Source organism: Ursus arctos, unplaced genomic scaffold, assembly GCF_023065955.2.
Source record: "Ursus arctos isolate Adak ecotype North America unplaced genomic scaffold, UrsArc2.0 scaffold_21, whole genome shotgun sequence".
Lineage (NCBI taxonomy): Eukaryota > Metazoa > Chordata > Mammalia > Carnivora > Ursidae > Ursus > Ursus arctos.
Genome location: NW_026622886.1, coordinates 43,032,902 through 43,053,039, shown reverse-complemented (window position 1 = coordinate 43,053,039; position 20,138 = coordinate 43,032,902). Strand labels below are relative to the sequence as shown.

The following is a 20,138-nucleotide window of genomic DNA, read 5'->3' as shown; positions in this document are numbered from 1 at the left end:
CTTACAACCAACTAAAAAATGACTAGCCATTACTCGGGGAGAAAATCCTATTGGGACTGGTTTACTCTGTATCTTTTCTTTGTAATAGAGGAGAGGCTTCTCAAAAAGAGCAACGAGAGAAACTCACTTTTTTTTTCTTTTGTAAGTCAAGCGGAAAGACAAAGTGAAAAGAAACCAGGAATCAGACAGGGAAATTACCAATCTAGTCTGGCCGTGAGGATTTCTTTTAATCTTTCTAGGTTCCCCGCGACAGCGGGAAGTGGATGGAAGAAATCTAATGCCTTGAACTTCAAGGCAGATCTCTTTTCGATTATTACTGTCCGGTGGCAGGAACCTGGGAAGAGGTCAAGGTGTGGTTTAGGAAGAGGCAGCTCCCGGGGAAAGCACTTGGAAGGGCAGGACAGAGAACTGCGGGACAAGACGACCGAAAGGAGGGGGAGAGCGCACTAGCACTCGTAAGGTGAGAGAGTAGAAAAACTCTCCGCCTGGGGAGCCGCGCGCCGCTCAGGTGGCCTTTTCCCGCTCAGGTGAGCTCCTCCCGCGCCTCTCATTGGCCAAGGCGCCCGTGGCGCTGGGAGGGCGACGCAGCCCGGTCTAGTTCAGGGTCTAGGGCGGCGCGTCACTTCCGGTAGCGCGGAGCTTGTAAAACACCCTGGAGAGAAAATGGCGGCGGCGGCGGCGGCGGCGGCTTCGGCGCCTCAGCAGCTCTCGGATGAGGAGCTTTTCTCTCAGCTCCGCCGTTACGGCCTGTCTCCTGGCCCAGTGACGGAGAGCACCCGCCCGGTCTACCTCAAGAAGCTGAAGAAGCTTCGAGAGGAAGAGCAGCAGCAGCACCGGTCTGGGGGCCGCGGCAACAAGACGCGGAACAGTAATAACAATAACACGGCAGCCGCCGCTCTTGCGGCGGCCGGACCGGCGGCGGCCGCCGCGGGGTTGGGGGTCCGGCCGGTCTCGGGCGACCTCTCCTACTTGCGGACTCCTGGGGGCCTGGGCCGAATCTCGGCCTCGGGCCCGGAGAGCCCCTTAGGAGGGCCCGGGGGCTCCTCGGCCGCCCCCACGGCTGGCAGCAAAGTGCTGCTGGGCTTCAGCTCGGACGAGTCGGACGTGGAGGCCAGTCCCCGGGACCAGGCCGGCGGCGGCGGCGGCGGCGGGAGGAAAGACCGGGCTTCGCTCCAGTACCGCGGGCTCAAACCGCTGTCGGCGCCCGTGGCCGCCAGCGAGGTGACTAACAGCAACTCGGCCGAGCGAAGGAAGCCCCACTCGTGGTGGGGGGCCAGGCGGCCGGCGGCTCCCGAGCTGCAGACCCAGTCGGCGAGAGATGGAGCCGCGGAGGACGAGGAGGAGGAGGGGGAAGACGGCGAGGACAGGGACCCAGAGGCCGAGGAGCCGCTGTGGGCGAGCCGGACCGTGAATGGCAGCCGGCTTCTCTCGTACAGCTGCCGGGAGAACTATTCGGACTCGGAGGAAGAGGAGGACGACGACGTGGCCTCCAGCAGACAGGTATTAAAGGACGACTCCCTTTCCCGGCATCGGCCCAGACGGAGCCATAGTAAGGCTCTCTCTTCGCTGACTGCTAAATCTGCCGGCGGCCGGTTGGAGACCTCAGTTCAGGGAGGGGGAGGAATCCCGATGAATGACAGGGCGGCGGCTGCGGGGAGTCTAGACAGGAGCCGAAACCTCGAAGAGTCGGCGGCGGCGGCGGAGCAGGGAGGAGGGTGTGATCCCCTGGACTCCAGCCCCATTCCTAGGTACCGTGTCAACGCTAAGAAACTGGCCCCCCTCCTGCCCCCTCCACTGACTGACATGGACTCAACCTTGGATTCGTCCACAGGCTCCCTTCTTAAAACCAATAATCATATCGGCGGTGGGGCCTTCAGTGTGGACTCCCCCAGGATTTTTTCCAACAGCCTCCCTCCCGGTGCGTCGGTGGCTGCCTCCAGCTCACTCAGGATCAATCACTCCAATCATACGGGCTCCAATCATACCTACCTGAAAAACACATACAACAAACCGAAGCTTTCCGAACCCGAGGAGGAACTTCTCCAGCAATTTAAACGGGAGGAGGTGTCCCCTACAGGGGGTTTCAGTGCCCACTACTTGTCGATGTTTCTCTTAACTGCTGCCTGCTTATTTTTCCTACTATTGGGACTGACTTACCTAGGAATGAGAGGGACAGGAGTATCCGAGGATGGAGGGCTCAGCAGTAAGTATTAAACCCTGTGGGTAACAAAGGGGATGTTGCTAGGGGTCTGTTGTAACCACACTGGGCATTTTACACGAGGTGACCTCTGTCTGCAAGAACATGTTTTAATAGTGACACGGCAGCAGATTGGGTGCATTTGTGTCATCTTTCTTTAAGAAAGAACATTATAACCATTATCAGAACAATAATCCCATGCCTGGTTTTAACATTTTTCTGTATGATCTGTTGGGGAATTCAAAACATCTTATAAAAGAACAAAATATTACAAACCTGTTAGTAAAATGCATTTGTGTGTGTGACTTAAATTTTCTTTTTAGCCTTGAATAACTGTGTGTGCAGATGCCAATTGCTTAATAATTTTGAAGTATTTTGATTGTTACGGAACATCATAGATGTTTTTTCAAATTGAGTTGTGATTCCAAAAGGCAATGTAAGAGCTCCTGAAATTCCAGTTAAATATTTTGGAATATTAAGTTCCCTAGTTCTATATTTTCTTTAAAGTGAACGAATATAGAAGGTAGGAAGACACAGGTCAAAATTGATTGCTCAGGCCAAAGCATCTTCCCTCACAACAGTGAAAAAGTAGTGGTAGGGCAGGACAGGAGTTTGCAGTGAGATTTATCTGGTATTGGTTTCTAGGCCCTACCATTTACTTGCTCTAAAGCACTGTGGGCAGGTGTGGTGAGTTCATTCATTCATTAAGCCAGCATCATCCTCTATGCTGTAGGATAGAAGTAGGATACAGCAGTGATAAATCAGAGTATTTCTGTCCTTCAACACAAGAGGATAAGTACAGATCATTTTGTGTTCTGTGAAGGAACAGATGGATGGAATAGTTGGTATATGCTACTCTAGAGATGGTGAGCGTAGCTACAATTTGAGGTGAGACCTGAAGCAGGAGGAGACAGCATTGTAGGGAGACAGGAGAGCATTCTGGGCAGAGATTATAAGAAGAAAGGCATTGAGTTGAGCAAGAGCGTTCCTGTAGGTTGGAGTGGTTAGAGTACCTTGAGCAAGGGGGAGTGAGCAAGAGTTTGAACTTCCCTTTCCTTATCAGTAAAATGATGCTAATATTGATTAGAATGATGCCTACACAGATCAAAAGAGAGAAAGTAAATGTAGTGTGTGATGGACTGCTGAAGATAAAATTTCTCAATGTTAGGGCCCTCTTGCCTCTCCCCCTGCAACCTCCTACCCTTTCACCCAGCATGAAATCATTTTATCATGATTTGCGTTTATAAAATCAACCTTACTATTGTTTGTTTTCGTTTCAAAATAGTGAATGTGCAGTTAGCACATTTAGATTAAGAGTAGGAGTCAGAATAGTGTAACCGTTGATTTGGGTATAGCTATTTCTAAGATCATGAAATAATAGATTATTGTTGTATTGCTTAATTAGAGTGGTTAGAAAAAAGACTGAAACCCAGCACTCACTTTAACTAGTTCCCTGGGAGGAAGAGTGATATATTGTGTTCTGTCTCAGATAATTTGGGAGAACAAGAAGTAAGGTGACACTAGAAGTTAAACTAGTAAAGTTCACGTAAATTAATGACATTATCAGCAGTACCTATTTCATAATGAATTACTGATGAGCACAGTTCTCAAGGTGACTGTCACATCTTTCTCCTCACTGTTAAGATGAATGAGTTTTGTTTTCTTAAGTACTAAAATTTCAGATGGAATAGAAAGGGACGGGACTGTTAGGGTTTTAGTAGCCCCCTCACCTTCACCAGCGTGGCAGGAAAGAAATTGTAAGTGTTTTCATATTTTAATAAATGGTAAAAGTAAAGTAGTTTGGGTGATGGAAACAACAGTGGCTAAGAGGTAGAGGATCTGGGTCCTAGGACTTGCCCAAATGACTTAAGTTCCTTAACCTCTGAGCCTCATTCTTCTATATTAAATAGGAGTAATAGTTTTTGCTGTCTATGGGGATGTTGTAAGGATCAAATTAGATAGTTTGTTAAATAACAATAAGGTGGTCTTATTCAAAAGTTTAGATAAAATTTGTTGTATTCCTAGTAAACTACGGTATATATGTAAAGAGAAATAAGTCATTTCTGTAAATATTTAGTAGTGCATTTCTTATTCAGCATTTAATTTTTATTAAATTCCATTAAAATATGCTGTAGATATTGATATAGAAATTTGAATCAAAGTGTAATGAATCCTTAGCTGTATTATATATTTGATTTACTATATACCCTGGTGGAAAGAAGTGCCTGCTAATTCAGTTAGTCTGCACACCTAACGGTGAATAATTTTCACTCTCTATGTATTCTGAATCCTTTGTCATAGTATAATGGTTAACCAGAGCCTAACCATAGGGTTCATTGGGCAAATAGTGTGCTTAAGGAAATACTTCTACTTTGAGTAATAATTTCACCAGAAGATTGTAGGTTATATATAAGAGTAAGCTTTAGTAAGCTTTTATTAGTTGTCATTTAAATTATGTATAATGTATAATAGATTAGCCTTTTAAATAGTTCTTAATCATTTGGTCTTTGAAAATTTTATCAATATCCTAGTTTTATTAATTAAATTACTTTTATTAATTAAATTACTATGCGTCTCTGCTTCCTCATCTGTAAAACTCGGGGGTTGGAGTAGATGATCCCTAAGTTCTCTCTAGCTCTAAGGTTTAAGATTCCAACTTTGAACTGTCTTACCAAAACAACTCAAGGATCAGCCTGCAGTGAGATTAGGTCATGACAATACAACAAAAGAAAATGGAGTTGCAGAATAGATTGACTGTCTTAGGTTCACGTGGTCATTATATAAAAATTGTTTTCCAATTATAAAAGACATGATTTTTGTAGAAAATTTGGGTAGAGATCTATGAAGCAGAAAATGAATAGGTATTGTATTCCTCTCCTTCTAGTCTCCCACTCACCCCTGATATAAATAAGTTCAGATAATACCTCTCAAAACTTTCTTAATGCTTTTTATGTAAATACACACGTTCATATATATATATATATATATATATATATATATATATATATATATGTGTGTGTGTGTGTGTGTGTGTGTGTTTGTGTACATTTTCATTCAACAAGAGTTTGTACTCTGTGCCAAGCACCATTTTAAGCATTCGGGGGGCCAGGGGTGGGGGGGAGAGGGACAAGTAAACAAGTATTTGAGAGAGTGGTAGTTGCTAATACAAGTTAATGATAGTAACTTTGCCTGGGCTAGAGGGATATGGAATATTACAAGTGAGCAGGCCTGTCTAAGGAGGTGATGTTTGAACTGAAATCTGAATGTTTTGAAGGAACTAGCCTTTGACAGGGAGAAAAGCATTCCAGGCAGAAATAACAGCCAGTGCAAAACTCTTGGGGCAAGAACCGGTTTGGCAAGTTGAAGCATCAGAATAGAATGGCCAGTGTGGCTGGGTATAGTGAATGAGGGAGAATGGCATATGAAGAAGTTAGAAGTAGGCAGGGGCCAGGTCATAAAGGACCTACTGGCCTTAAGGGCCACAGAAAGGAGTCAAAATTTTAAGTGATGTCATACTATACATATCCTGCAACTTGTTTTTTCCCTTAACCTTGTATGATGAGTAACTTTCTATATACTAAATGTAAGTACAAGGCATAATTTAAAAATCTCGCTCTCCACTGGCCCCTAGAAAGGATGGAACATTCTATAAAAATGTTAAAATCTCTGCCACCCTGAAACTGTTGTTCTTTAACCCTCTGTTCTCCTCCAGCTGTTACTGTTCTCTCAGCCAGGATTGATACCTCTTTTTGCCTCAGCCATTCACTCAACCCGTTTAGTTTAGCTTTCTTTACCATCCATTCCTCTGTAACCTCTGTTTCAAGTCACAAGTTACTCAATTGCCAAATCCACGAGAGACATTGAAGTTCTTATCTTCACCTCTATGACCCATTCAATACAATGATAAGTCCCTTCGTTCAACTCTCTCCTTCCAGACTTCTGTATCTCTGCTCTCTCCCAGTTTTCATATAATCCTGTCTGTGTTTTAAATATTGATGGTCTCTAGAACTCTTGTCTATGGTTCTATCCTTTCATATAGTTTCTGGGTAATACCTCCCGATTTTATATTTTTGCCTTAAATATTCTCTTCTGAGTTCTAGACTTACCTATGGGTTTATTGGACAGTTTCTTCCGGATGCTCCACAAGCACCCACCCCCTGTACTCATTGGCTTTCCTTTCACCTTGTCGTGCACCCCTCCCCCCCCACGCTCTGTTCCCTGTTCTACTTAATGGCATTTCCATCTACCCAGGACTCAAGCTAGGAACTTGGAGTTTATTTAGATTCCTTCTTTTCCTTCATGCTCCTACCAAACCTCAAACCTCAGTCCAGTTGGTCAGTATAGTCCTGTAGTTCTACCTCCACATGTCTTTTGATTCCTTTTCTCTCCATCACTGTTGCTCTTAATTAGTCTTTTGCCTGATCTGCTTTAGTAGTCTATCAGGTGTCCCTGCTTCTAAGCTGTAGCTCTTCAATCCATTGTCAGTGCCAGAGCAATATTTCTAAAACACAAATGCAATTATTCACTCTCTTGCTTAAAATTACTCCAGTGGCTGTCTCTTTCTCATTGGATAAAATCTAAATTCTTTGGCTAAACTGTTCATGATCTGACTGTGCCTGCTTTTTCCAGCTTCATTTCCTACCAGTTCCTCTTACCACGTTTTACCTTCTGGATAACTGTAGCTTTCTGGATACTGCTTGGTGTTCACTGAATATGTCATGATATTTTGTGTCTTTATGCCTTTGCACATTATTCCCTTCTTTGGGAAGGTTGTTTCTTCCTCTCTAACTGCTATTCATTCTTAAAAGTGTCACCTCTGGATATTTTCTCCAACTTCCCATCCTCTTTACCCTGGAGTTTGGGTATACTCAAACTCTGCTCAAATAAGATCTTATATACCTTTCACAGCATTTATTATAGAGTATTATAATTGTGTACATCCATTGTGCCGGTTTGATTACAGTTTCTTGAGGAAATATTTCTGTAGGAGGAATTGAATACACTGGTAAAGGGCACAGGCTTTACATTCATCTCTGAGTTTGAATCTCATTTCTCTCTTATACCTGCTCTGTGACTTTACTAGAAGATACTTAGTTCCCTGATGTTAAAAATGAAGATGATAATACCTGCCTCAGAGTGGCTTTAAGCATTACGTGAGATAATGTATGTAAAGTTTTTAGTGTTGTTGCCTGGCATAGGGGAATTGCTCAGTAGACCCAAGTCACATTCGTATCCTTGGCACAAGTTCATTCCGTAGTAAATATTTGTTGAAAATGATCACCTATCAGATACTCACTTTACATGCACTGATTAACTCATCATCAACTCAGTAATTGGTTACCTACTCAGTACCTAACAATACTCAGTACTGGGAAGGATGCAAAAAAAATCTCATTCTTGTAGAAGTCTCCACTCCACTAATAACAGTCACAAAAATGGTTAAGAAGTATATCAGATAATAGGTGTCAAAGGGGAGAATTCACTGTGAGCTAGATCAGCCTCAAATGATCAAAAGCTCTGTTTCTAAATTTGGACTTGATTCTGTACGTTGAGCAGTGGGAATCCATAGAGGTTTTTAAGCAGAGGACTAGCATGATCAAGTTGATTTTTTTTTTTTTTTTAAGATTTTATTTACTTATTTGAGAGAGAGACAGTGAGAGAGAGCATGAGCTAGGGGAGAGGCAGCTGAAGAGGGAGAGGCAGACTTCCCACTGACCAGGGAGCCCGATGCAGGACTCAATCCCAGGACCCTGGGGTCATGCCTGAGCCAAAGGCAGATGGTTAACCAGCTGAGCCGCCCCTGCGTCCCTATAGTTGCTCTTTAAAAAAAATACATTCTTACTTTTCCAAGTAATTAGACTAACCACTTGTTCCAAAACTTGGTGTGTGTAATGAAATAGGCGTAAGGATTTTGAAAAGTAGTTGTTTCCCTCATTCTTGATGAATGAAAGCTGAATGTTACCTTTAAAATTTTTCAAAGTCGACTATTTTGCAAGGAAAAAAAAATTCTAGGCCTTGAAGAATATTCCTGGGAACACCAGAGGTTCGTATATCCCAGTTTGATGATTTAAGTAAAATCTCTGTGGAAATGTCTTTTATTTGAAAATTATTTCTAGAATAATTTGAAAATAAAAATCTTCAGAGTGAAAACATGGGAATTTCCCCACGAGTATATCCAGGGAGCCGAGTTTGAGGAAAATTGGCATAGATATCAGGGCTTGGATTAAAGAGGCAGAACTGGTTTTGAATATTAACCCTTGCTTTTGTACTAAAGTCAAGTTGCTGAACCACTGTGAACCTCAGTATCCTCATCTGTAATGTAGAATTAAGTGAGAATTAAATGGAATGATGCATGTAAAGTACTTGGCTCAGTACATGACACGGAGTGATAATAGTAATAGCAGCTAACCCTATATAGCATTATGTGCCAGGCACTGAGCTGGACAATTTTAATTGTTATTTAACCTTCATGAGGCAGGTGTTTGTTCCATTTTGTAGATGAAGAAAGTTGAACTTGCCCAGGGTCATGTGGCTGTTACACACAGAGGCAGTGTTTGGATTCCGATAGTGTGTCTTAAGCAGTCTGCTAGATTGCCTTTTAACATGTGTAAGTACATAAGGAATGTTTATATATTCTCTACGATTATTTTTTTTAAAGATTTTATTTATTTATTCAACAGAGATAGAGACAGCCAGCGAGAGAGGGAACACAAGCAGGGGGGGTGGGAGAGGACGAAGCAGGTTCATAGCAGAGGAGCCTGATGTGGGTCTCAATCCCATAACACCGGGACCACGCCCTGAGCCGAAGGCAGACGCTTAACCGCTGTGCCACCCAGGCGCCCCATCTCTACCATTATTTTTATCCAGAAAATTATGAAAGATATGGATGGGTGAAGCAGATTAATGCATGAAATCCTAGAAATGCCAGGAATAATCTATGAAATCTAACAACTTTAGGACAAGGAGGTACAAATTTATACTCAGGCAACAATTAGCAATCATGTGGGACTATTTATCCTTACTTAAGGTTTTAGATTAATTCATTAATTCATTGATATGTGAGTAGGTCAATCTGCTGTAATATAATGCAAACTGTAATATATAATATGTCAAACTATAAAGCATGATACTATTTCTAATTTTTGAAAGATTTGCAGTCTCAAAATTGGTGGGTAAAGTAGTCTTCCGATTTTACATTACCACTTTAAAACTTATGTTTTTCCATTGTTCCATTTTCAAGATGTAAAGGCCTTTAGTATGTTTGTTTTCCCATTTTTTTTTGCTCCTTTTAAAAAAACTTCATATGTGTTTTTTTCTATGCTTTTATTTCTTTCAGTGAAATGATCCATTCTGTAATTTCAGGGATACTTTTAAAAATCAGATATTTTCATGATTCCTCAGTAGAGTTGTAAAGTTTTAAAACTAGCCTCTTCTTGCTCATTAATTATTTTCTATTAACTTTACCTGTCTGAAAAATATTTTATATAAATAAAACGAACCTTATCACAAAGAGATTTATAACATGAGCTCTAAGAGAGATTTAATCTAGTTCATAAGTAGTTTAAAAATGAAGTATACCTTAGGGGCGCCTGGGTGGCACAGTCGTTAAGCGTCTGCCTTCGGCTCAGGGCATCTGGGATCAAGCCCCCACGTCAGGCTCCTCCGCTGAGAGCCTGCTTCTTCCTCTTCCACTCCCCCTGCTTGTGTTCCCTCTCTCCTTGGCTGTCTCTCTGTCAGTTAAATAAATAAAATCTTAAAAAAAAAAATGAAGTATACCTTAAAGTATTGGAAATCTCCTAAATATATGGTAAACGAGTAGTAGTGACTTCTTAATGAAAATTATATTATAATGATATATCTTTATTTTAATCTTATATTTACACTAAAAATAGCTACCATTTAATTTGGGAATGCAGCCTCATACTAATTGTGGAAATTGTTAATGGCAGTTATTGTTTGATAACTTTAGATTTTGACTTCCATATCCAGAATTTATTTTTAAAAGATTTTAAAGTGAGCCAGTAGCAGTATATTTGAGCAGTATCCTTGGCTTTGCTGTTTTAATAAAGTATGCTTTAACCTGATCTCACAAGTGATAGTTTTTAAAAAAGTCTTGATTTAGTTAATAATCTTTATTAACAACACAGTCAAAATAATTTTTAAACAAGTTGACCAGGAAGAAAGTGCTTAGGTTTTAATAGTTGTTTGATGTAGTTAATTTTTACATGTTTGGGGGCGCCTGGGTGGCGCAGTCGTTAAGCGTCTGCCTTCAGCTCAGGGCGTGATCCCGGCTATCTGGGATGGAGCCCCACATCAGGCTCCTCCGCTGGGAGCCTGCTTCTTCCTCTCCCACTCCCCCTGATTGTGTTACTTCTCTCTCTGGCTGTCTCTCTCTGTCAAATAAATTTAAAAAAAAAATTTTTTTTTACATGTTTGACACTGTTGCTTTGAAAATTTATTTCTAAGGAAATTAACTTTTTAAAGGGATTGTAAAAATTTATACTAACAGATAATAATGTCTGAAAATAGGATAACAGATCTATTGTGTGGAAGCCATAATGTATTACTTTTATGGTGTCTTAATTTTTTCTTTAGTTCTAGAGGTACAGATTTAAAATTACACTGTTTTTTGTCTGGGTAGCAGATTTATTGCTTAATGGCCACAGCTTTTTGCTTAAACGATATCAAAAGGCAAGCTACCATTTAGAAATAAGGCTTGAGTGCAAAACTATGCAAGAGTTTAGTTCAACTGTTCTAAACTAATTGAGTGATAAGTATGCACCAATAATTGTTTCCTGCCTTGAATGTGACATGAATAGGAAAAAAATGCTTTAGGAGCATTGAGCATTTTAACACATAGCAGAACACTAATATTGTTTTGCAATTAGAGACTTCTTTTTTATGTATATGTGTACAAAAGGAATTTGCTGATTGTGGCTAATTCTTGGGAACACTTCATACTTATAAAAGAAGCTCTGTAGGAATTCACCTAGATATACTTTTTAAAACCTCCATATAGAGAGGGTCATTGAAATTAATTAGGAGAGGGGGAAATCTTAGAATAACTGTTTTTTCTAGTCCCTGGGCTATGGCTTAGACCCTTGGTCAGCCTGATTAATGACTTTGTAGGTTTATAAGGGTACCTCCTGTGGTGTCACAGATGCTTTCTTGTTTGATTTAGTTCACTTGAAGCAAAATTAAGTTTCTCCTATTCATTCATCCATCCATTCACCCACTTATATATTACTTGTTGAGCACCTACTATGTGCCACATAATATCAGAAGATGAGTATATACTTTCTCCAGCTATGGGAGTGAAGCTTTTCCCCCCGATACATATACTGCCTCCCTTTCTCCCACATTGTGGTGACATTCTCCTTTCTCCTAAATATTTATGCACTAGCCATGCCCCAGAATTGAGATTTGGTCACCATGCAACACTGTTTAAGATTTGTATATTGTGACTTAGGAAACATAACTTGAAAAATGAATTTCTGCAAATTTTAGTATGCCCTATGATAAAGTTTACCACAGTGTGTATTCTATACAAAAGAAATAGTTTCATTTCTTGCAGATTTTTAGAAATATTTTAAAAAGTAAAAATGAGATATGAGAATGAATTTGCCAAAATGAAAATGTTATCAATATGAAGTATTTATGAATATAGTTCAAGATGTTCTAGAAGTATTCTTATGACAAAAAGTCTTGTTTTTAAAATATGTCATCTCCACATGTTCCTTTTTTCAAATTCTAAAGCCTTAAATGATAAAAGCATTTATTGAGAACTTTCAATGTATGGGCACTTCATCGCAGTTTTTATGAGGGGAACTACTAAAATTGTCTGAGAAGACTGAAATATAGATGGAATATGGTTACAAGTGACTTGTCTGGTATCCCATAGCTACTAAGTTTTGCAGCCAGCCATTTGAACCCATGATCTGACTGCAGGGTCCACAGTCTTAACCACTAGACAGCAATAGATTTTTTTATGCATCTTTTCTCACCTACTAACTTTATTTGGGCAGTTAAGTTACTTAGAACCTCTGGGCCTTGGTTTTTGCATCTGTCAAATTAAGGGATAATAAAATCAGCTTCTAGCCAGTGACTTTTGTAGGGAACTAATGTGATAATATCTATGGAAATGCTTTGGAGAAATTTGAAGTGGTACATAACTATATTTTTAATACATTAAGTTAGAATTTCCCAGCTACAGTCTACTTAAACAATATGTGGTTAGCACTGTGTATGACACGTCTTGTCAGTGATGTTAATAAGTAATAGAAGAGTCCGTTAAATTTATAATCCTTATCAGTATCTTTCAACCTTTCTCTCAAGCTGTCTGAGCAGATAAAAGGAGTCATCTTTTTTATATTACCTAATTAGTGCTTTATTTCTGGGTGCTGAAAAGGAATGTTCTTATTTTTGCAGTTATGTTAATTTAATAGGTAATGAAGCACAATTTGAAATTAGATTTTCCTCTTGTTGACCATTAGAAGGTTGATTTGCTGATAGGAGACTCCTAGGTAGGATATGTTGCTTTAATCCAAAATATAGTAGTGAATTTGAGACAGGAAAACGTTTCTTGGGAATGTGGATGGGTCTTTAGAGTAAGCTTCTGTTAACATTATCTGAGGAACAGACAACGGGTGCAGCTGGTAGAGAAGGATGGCCTTTCACATGTTCTTCAGCGAGTTTGTAAGATACCACGAGCCCTATTATTGCAGAAGTGGGAAGATAAGGTGTGTCCCTGTGAATAGACAACAGACTGAATGGGGGTAATCATGAGATTGGGGGGCATAAAATAATAAAATGAATTTGATAAGCAGGATATTAAAATCAAGCTACTTAAATTATAAGGAATTTAAAGTGCATTAGGATCTCAGTCTCCTAGATAATTGATATGAAGCACATAATGAAATTTTCATCCCATTTCCTATTTGAAACTGTATCAAAGATGTGATTTGTTTAGACCAGAACTGTCTAATAGAAATATAATACAAATATGGAGTAATTAAATCGTCAGTCACTAAAGTGAATTAGAAATAGCTGAGCAGTGGCAGAACTAAATCTCTCATCTACCTGCCCTGGATAAATGACCATGCTTGATAGTATAAAGGTATAAAGTGGTATAAAGCACTTCTTAGCTTAAAGTAGAGGCGATGTCCCCTAAATTCTCATTTCTTACTGGGAATATTATTTATATTCTTTATATTCCTCTCACCATTTCCTATTATAAACTTCTTTGTACAGCTCTTCAAACTAGACATGTAGGAGGAAGGGATGGCCTTTTGATTCTGTCCTATGACTGTGCCAGGAGATAAGGGGAAAGTTAGCTCCTATTTAGGAAAATGAAAACAGAATGACTAATAAAGCTTTTGTTGGCATAAGAAGAATTTTAAGGGTTTCAGTATCTTGTCTTTTGAGAAAGATTTTGGGATGCTCTTATTCATCATGCTCTTTGAATTGTAAAAAGTATCTCAATTATTTTACAAGATGCTATTTCATGGTAGCTTTATACTTAACAACATCTCCTTAATGAATTTGAATAAATTCTTTGAATTACATTCAGATTACTAGAGAATGTTTGCTCACAGTCAAGCTGTTTACTTCCAAAAGGAAAAATGGGCAGTCCTTAATTTTTGAATGGGTTGTCTTCCAGATCATGTGTAGGATAGTTGTTTGAACTTGGAAATGTTTATACTGTTTTTTAAGCGTAAGCTCCCAGGCTGGCCCGTAGAAGCCTATTTAAAATTGTATCCTATTTTAGCACTGATACAGGATACAGCGTTGGTTTAACTTTTGGATCCTCAGAGCAGTGGCTCATCTTCTGTGGGAGTTGGATGAGGAAGCAAATTTATTTTTGAGTTTTTACGTTTTCTTATACTTTTTCATTTTTTAAAAAATTTAATTCAGTTAATTAACATGTAGTGTATTATTAGTTTCAGAGGTAGAGTTCAGTGATTCATCAGTCTTATATAATACCCAGTGCTCATTACATCACATGCCCTCCTTAATGACCATCACCCAGTTACCCCACCTCCCCTCCTCTCCAGCAGCCCTTAGTTTGTTTCCTATGATTAAGAGTCTCCTATGGTTTGTCTCCCTCTCTGATTTTGTCTTGTTTTATTTTTCCCTCCCTTCCCCTATGATCCTCTGTTTTGTTTCTTACATTCCCCGTATGAGTGAAATCATATAATTTCTTTCTCTGATTGACTTATTTTGCTTAGCATAATACCCTCTAGTTCCATCCATGTCGTTGCAAAGGGCAAGGTTTAACTTTTTTGAAGGCTGAGTAGTATTCCATTGTGTGTGTGTGTGTGTGTGTGTGTGTGTATAATATATATATATATATATATATTATACACACACACACACACCACATCTTTATCCATTCATCTGTTGCTGAACATCTGAGCTCTTTCCATAGTTTGGCTATTGTGGACATTGCTGCTATGAACATTGCGGTGCATGTGCCCCTTCAGATCACTACATTTGTATCTTTGGGGTAAATACCTAGTACTGCAATTGCTGGGTGGTAGGGTACTCTATTTTTACCTTCTTGAGGAACCTCCATATTGTTTTCCAGAGTGGCTGCACCAGCTTGCATTCCCACCAACAATGTAAGAGGGTTCCCCTTTCTCTGCATCCTCTCCAACATCTGTCATACTTTTTCATCTTTTAATTCTTGTTCTTATACTGGCCTAAGCTTCCTGCGGTTTTGTTATAATCTTGGCCAAACATCCAAGTGCTCAATACTTGACATCTCTTTTTTTAAATTGAGAGATAATTGACATATAACATTATATATTAGTTTTAGTTGTACAGCGTAATGATTTGATATATGTATATATTACAAAATGATTACCACAGTAAATTTAGTTAACATCCATTGCCACATGTAGGTTTTTTTTTTCTTGTGATGAGAAGTTTTAAGAACTGTCTTGGCAACTTTCAGATATATAGTACCGTGAAGTTAACTGTAGTCACCATGCTGTACATTACATCCCCAGGACTTACTCTTCTTTTAACTGGAAGTTTGTACCTTTTGACCACCTTCCCCCCCCCCTTTTTTTTTTCTTAAGAGAGGGAGTGAGGGGGGAGGGGCAGAGGGAGACGGGAAGAGAGAATCCTAAGCAGGCTGGCTCCACACCCAGCACTCGATCTCACAACCCTGAACTGAGATCATGACCTGAGCTGAAATCAAGAGTTGGACAGTTAACCAACTGAATCACCCAGACACTCCCTACCCCTATCCCTGTCTCTGGCAACCACCAGTATGTTCTTTATACCTATGAGTTTGGTTTTTTTAGATTCCACATGTAAGTGAGATCATACAGTGTTTGTCTTTTTGTGACTTATTTCACTCAGCATAATGCCCTATAATAAAAGAGTAAGTCCATTTATTGGGTGCTTGGCAAGTATAAACATTTAGTCTTCTTAAGCATTTTTAACATTTTACGAGCGAGGACTGTAATGGAGGATTAGGTTAATTACTTTGTCCAAGGTTATAGGTCAGAGAGGGGAGTTAATTGAATTATGTTGTTGGTTTAACCCTAGCAGTATGTTTTGAAAGCTCATCCTCTAACCATTGTACAATATTGCATTCCTCTTTTACATACCCTCTCCTTTATCAAATTTCAACTCCTTTTATTCCCTTAATTCAGCTACTTTTAGCCAAATGTTAGGGAAAACCGTGTGATTAAATTTGCAATATTGTAGAATTCTGATAATGAAAATGATATGATTTTAAGATAAAATTTGACAATATGATTATCTTTACTGAGGATTGAGCCAATTTGGAATCAGAGCTTGGCCCCGCCTCTCTAAATCATCCTTCATCTTTATATGTATAGTAGTCGGGTTGCCTACATTTCTCATTTAGAATTTATGTCAGTAGTTCTTCACTTATGGGCTGAGAACATTTGGGAGCCGTACCTATTACAGAGGGTTTGAGGACCTAACAGATGATTTGCTCCTCTCATATTGTGTATTGTTTGCAACTGTATATCAGTATTGCTGTGGGTAGAATACAAAAAATTATTCATGGTAACATTTTGTCATGTTTTCTTGGTAAGTGAATACTAAAAATACTATTGTGGGGATCTGAATGTCTAGATAAAAATGAAGTCCTTTTACTTCAAAAATGGAGAACCATTGCTTTTAAAGCATGCTGTAAGGAAAATATACTGGTTATATTTTAGAATTTGTTTTTAAGACATTCATAGTAAATGTCAGAGGATCAGTTGTAATGTTCAAATGACTGGCTAACTTTTAACAACTGGTAAAAAGTCTAATCTTCTCAGGGTGATTGTACTTTAAATATTACAAGATCTTTGTTAACTTAGATTCTGTCTCTGAGAAATGAAAATTTTGGCAATTAGTAAAAAATTCAGGCATTATACGGATTTTTGACAGGGAGCCTTGCCTTGGGGTCTTCCATTTCGTCTCTTCCTAACTCACAGATTTTCTAAGAACTCAGTCCTTTCTTCCCACTAGCTCCAGGGCAGAGACAAATATAAGAATGGAGTAGTGGCATATTGTGATATTTTGTAAACTGAATACTGTTTATTTTTTATTTCATGTTAGGATTGAGAAAAGAAGAAAAAGCTAAGATTTATTAATCTTCCTCCCACTCCCTCAGTATCTCTATGCATAGTAACAAAACATCCTATTTTACATTAGGTTACTAGAATGCCCAAGATCACAAGTCATAAATGTTGGAGGTAGCATTCCTGCTCCAGTTATTTTTTTTTTTCCTTTTATCCCACTGCCTTTCAGTGTGAAGAGATACTTTTTATTTAAGAAGTTAGATGTTAGGTGAAGATCTGATATGTTGTACTTTCCACTGTGTTCATATGGGAGCGTGAGTTTTATTCTAAAGTTCTGTATATTATAACTAACAAAAAAAGTCATATTTAGCCTAGTTTACCACATGTCATAACTGCTTACATGTCGTTTTATCCAGTGGCTTTTTTTTTTGACCTAATGATGACATACTTCAATACCTCTATTTCCCAGGTGACTTTTCCTTTCTGTTTGTTTTTTTCCAGAGCTAAAAGTCAAGATATAATTTTTAAGCACACTGGTTATAAAGCCAGTGATGTGGATTTCCTTTTAAGCTCCAAATTCAGTTTATATGTATGTTTTGATCATACTTTAATCTCTTTGCTTTGTTTATACCCTTTTAACAGAGCTATACTTCTTGTCGCCCATAGAAAAATGGAATGAGAACTATCATTTATATATTTTTTAGTACTATTCTCCTTATCATTGCACTGTAGCTTTTCTCTCTCCAGTTTTTTTATCTTCATATTGTCTTTGACACAAAATTAATTATCTCTGGTCATTTACAGTGTTAAACACAGTGTGTTGTGATTGAGAGTGTTACTAAGTAGAAGAGAAGACCTCTTGTGTTTAATTGTATGCGAAATGCATGTAGCTTTATTGGATTGCACTGGGGATAGGTTGTACAGTGTATCACAGATCCCTTTTGGATCTCCAGATTCTCATGTAGCAATATTCTTTCAGAACAGACCTCGTTATAATACACTTCCACTTTATTCTTGGCAGTGTAAACCTTGAGGAAGTGTCAGAGACAGTCTCTGGTGTGTAACAGTTAATGTTTAAAATCTCTTAATACAGTGAGCTGTCACCATGTTTAATAAATTACAGTACTGCCTTAGCATAAATTCGTTTGGGTGCCAAGTTATCTGTTGCACAGATGCTTGGTATTATTTATAGGTTTTTATCTAACCTTTGTGGGTTGACTTGCTTTTATTTTTCTATTCACTTGTCACCATGCAGTAGTGTAATTCTTTAATTGGCATATGTGCAAAAATGGCTTTTAAGAAGAGATCTGTGAAAGTACTGACAAAGCAGATCACTCAAACTTTTGGACCTTGTGCAATATAGTAGGATGAAGCTCCTATAATTTAAGTAGATGCATTGCTTTGTGTTTATTTGAATGTGTTATACTACCTTTCCTCCTAACATTGGTAAACTACAGGAGTGTCTTTAGCTGACAAAATTAGATGGAGACAGCAGCTTAATTGTTTCCCTAATGAAGTTTTGAGCCTTTAAGACTTAGAGGTGTGTGTGTGTGTTGGGGTGGGGAGGGAGTCATTATTAACTTTATATTTTGTCTTAGAGTAAGTTTTGGAATTTTCTTTAAGTGTAAAAGTCTTCTCTTGGATTACACTTTTTTTTTTTTTAATGGGAACTTCAATTTTAGCTATTAGATTAAGTAAGTGATAATTCTGTCAAATATTGAGTTACGGATTCTCTATTAAGATATCAGAGTTCATTTTGGGAAGGAACAGACTAGCATTAAAGTCTCTTAAATGTGAAATATTTTGATATTTTCTTGATTTGCTAGTGATCTAGCTTTCAAATTTAGTAGTAAATTTATTTTAGGTAAATAAAGTCAGTCTTAAAATCACTGGTCGGTGCATTACCTCCAACTCAATAAGAAAGCGTGTTAGGAAATAATTTTGAATATTTACGAAACATTTACTTTTACTAGACACCAGCTCCTATGGCTATTTTTCTGTATTCCAAGTTTCTGACATTAATTTAGTAAAAAAGATAGCTTAAAATCTTATTTGTAAATGTAAATTATATAAATTTTGAAAAGTGAGACTATATCAAATAAACTTATTTGAAAAATAAGCAAAACCAAAAACACCCTTACATTACAATAACTTTTTTAGTTTTTTGCAAAGGGAGAGGAAGTTTTCAAGTTTTTGATTGGTTAAGAATTTAGATTGAATTGGAAGAAAGAAAATGTTTTTTCTTGTACGTTACTTAAAATTAGGGTTTTTACCTAATGTATTCTGGGTATTGAAGTGATCTTTTACCAGTTCTCTCATAGAATTTTTGCATCATCAACGAATATCGTTTTAATACTTTTTCTCCTCCAGCATTTTATAATGAAAAATTTGAAATAGGAAATTGAAAGAATTGTGCTGTGAACACTTACATACCCACACCTAAACTCTACAGTTAACATTTTCTGTATTTGCTTTATTATATATCTTACCCATCACTCTGTCCATCCATCATTCTGTCTTTTTAAAAAATTTACTTCATAGTAAGTTGAAAACATTAGGATACTTAATCTTTACATATGTCATGCATATTGTTAACTAGAGTGAGGGTTTTTTTTTGTTTTTTTTTTTTGGTAAAATTTATATACAGTCAGATGTATCAATCTTTAACGTACTGTCAGATAAATTTTGACAAATGCATCCAGCTGTGCAACTTAAATCCCTCCAGGTATAGACCATTGCCTTCACCTCTAACAGTTTCCTCATGCCCTGTCAGTCCTCTTACCACTGTCCTGATTTTTTCACCGTAGATTAGTTTTGGTTCTAAAACTTCATGTAAGTGGATTCATAGAATACTCTTTTGTGAGGCTTTTTTCACTCAGCATATTTTTGAGGTCCATCATTGTTGCATTTTCCAGTAGTTTATTCCACTTTATTACTCTTGATTTGTTTTTGAGGCTCAAAAGTATTTTAGGGAGAAATTATTTATCCCTTCCTGAATTCCTGAAGCCCTTGATACTAAACTCTAAGGTTGTATTGATTACATTATATATCATAGCTACTCTTTTATCTCCACTAGTCCTTAAGCACTGTGTTCTCATAACATGGTTTATAGAATATGCTCTACAAATACTTGTTGAACAGTCTGTGGTTAGAAGTCATTCTTATGGCTTTTGTTATAGAGATCCCAAACTTGGGGTACAGTTATAATGCAAAATTGGTGCTTGGATAAAGACAGAAATCTCAATTACAGTCTGTTATCCCCCCTCCCTGCCCCTGGAATCTTCATTTTTATGGTGAGCAAATGTGAGATTTTCAAGTGATGACAAGGTTGAAAGAGACCATAATTGTTCTTTATCATTACAGAGATGAAGAATAAGAACCAAGTAATAAGG

At 38.3% G+C, this 20,138-nt stretch overlaps 1 protein-coding gene across 1 annotated transcript in view; it reads left to right on the top strand.

Moving 5' to 3' along the window:
- Positions 1-639: 639 nt before the first annotated feature.
- The window catches only part of LEMD3 (LEM domain containing 3), a 61,325-nt gene continuing 41,826 nt past the window's right edge, over positions 640-20,138 (top strand). Inside the window, exon 1 of the mRNA XM_026499604.4 lies at positions 640-2,203. Coding sequence (XP_026355389.1) covers positions 664-2,203 — 1,540 coding nt within the window. The 5' untranslated portion in view covers positions 640-663. The remainder of the gene's footprint in view (positions 2,204-20,138) is intronic.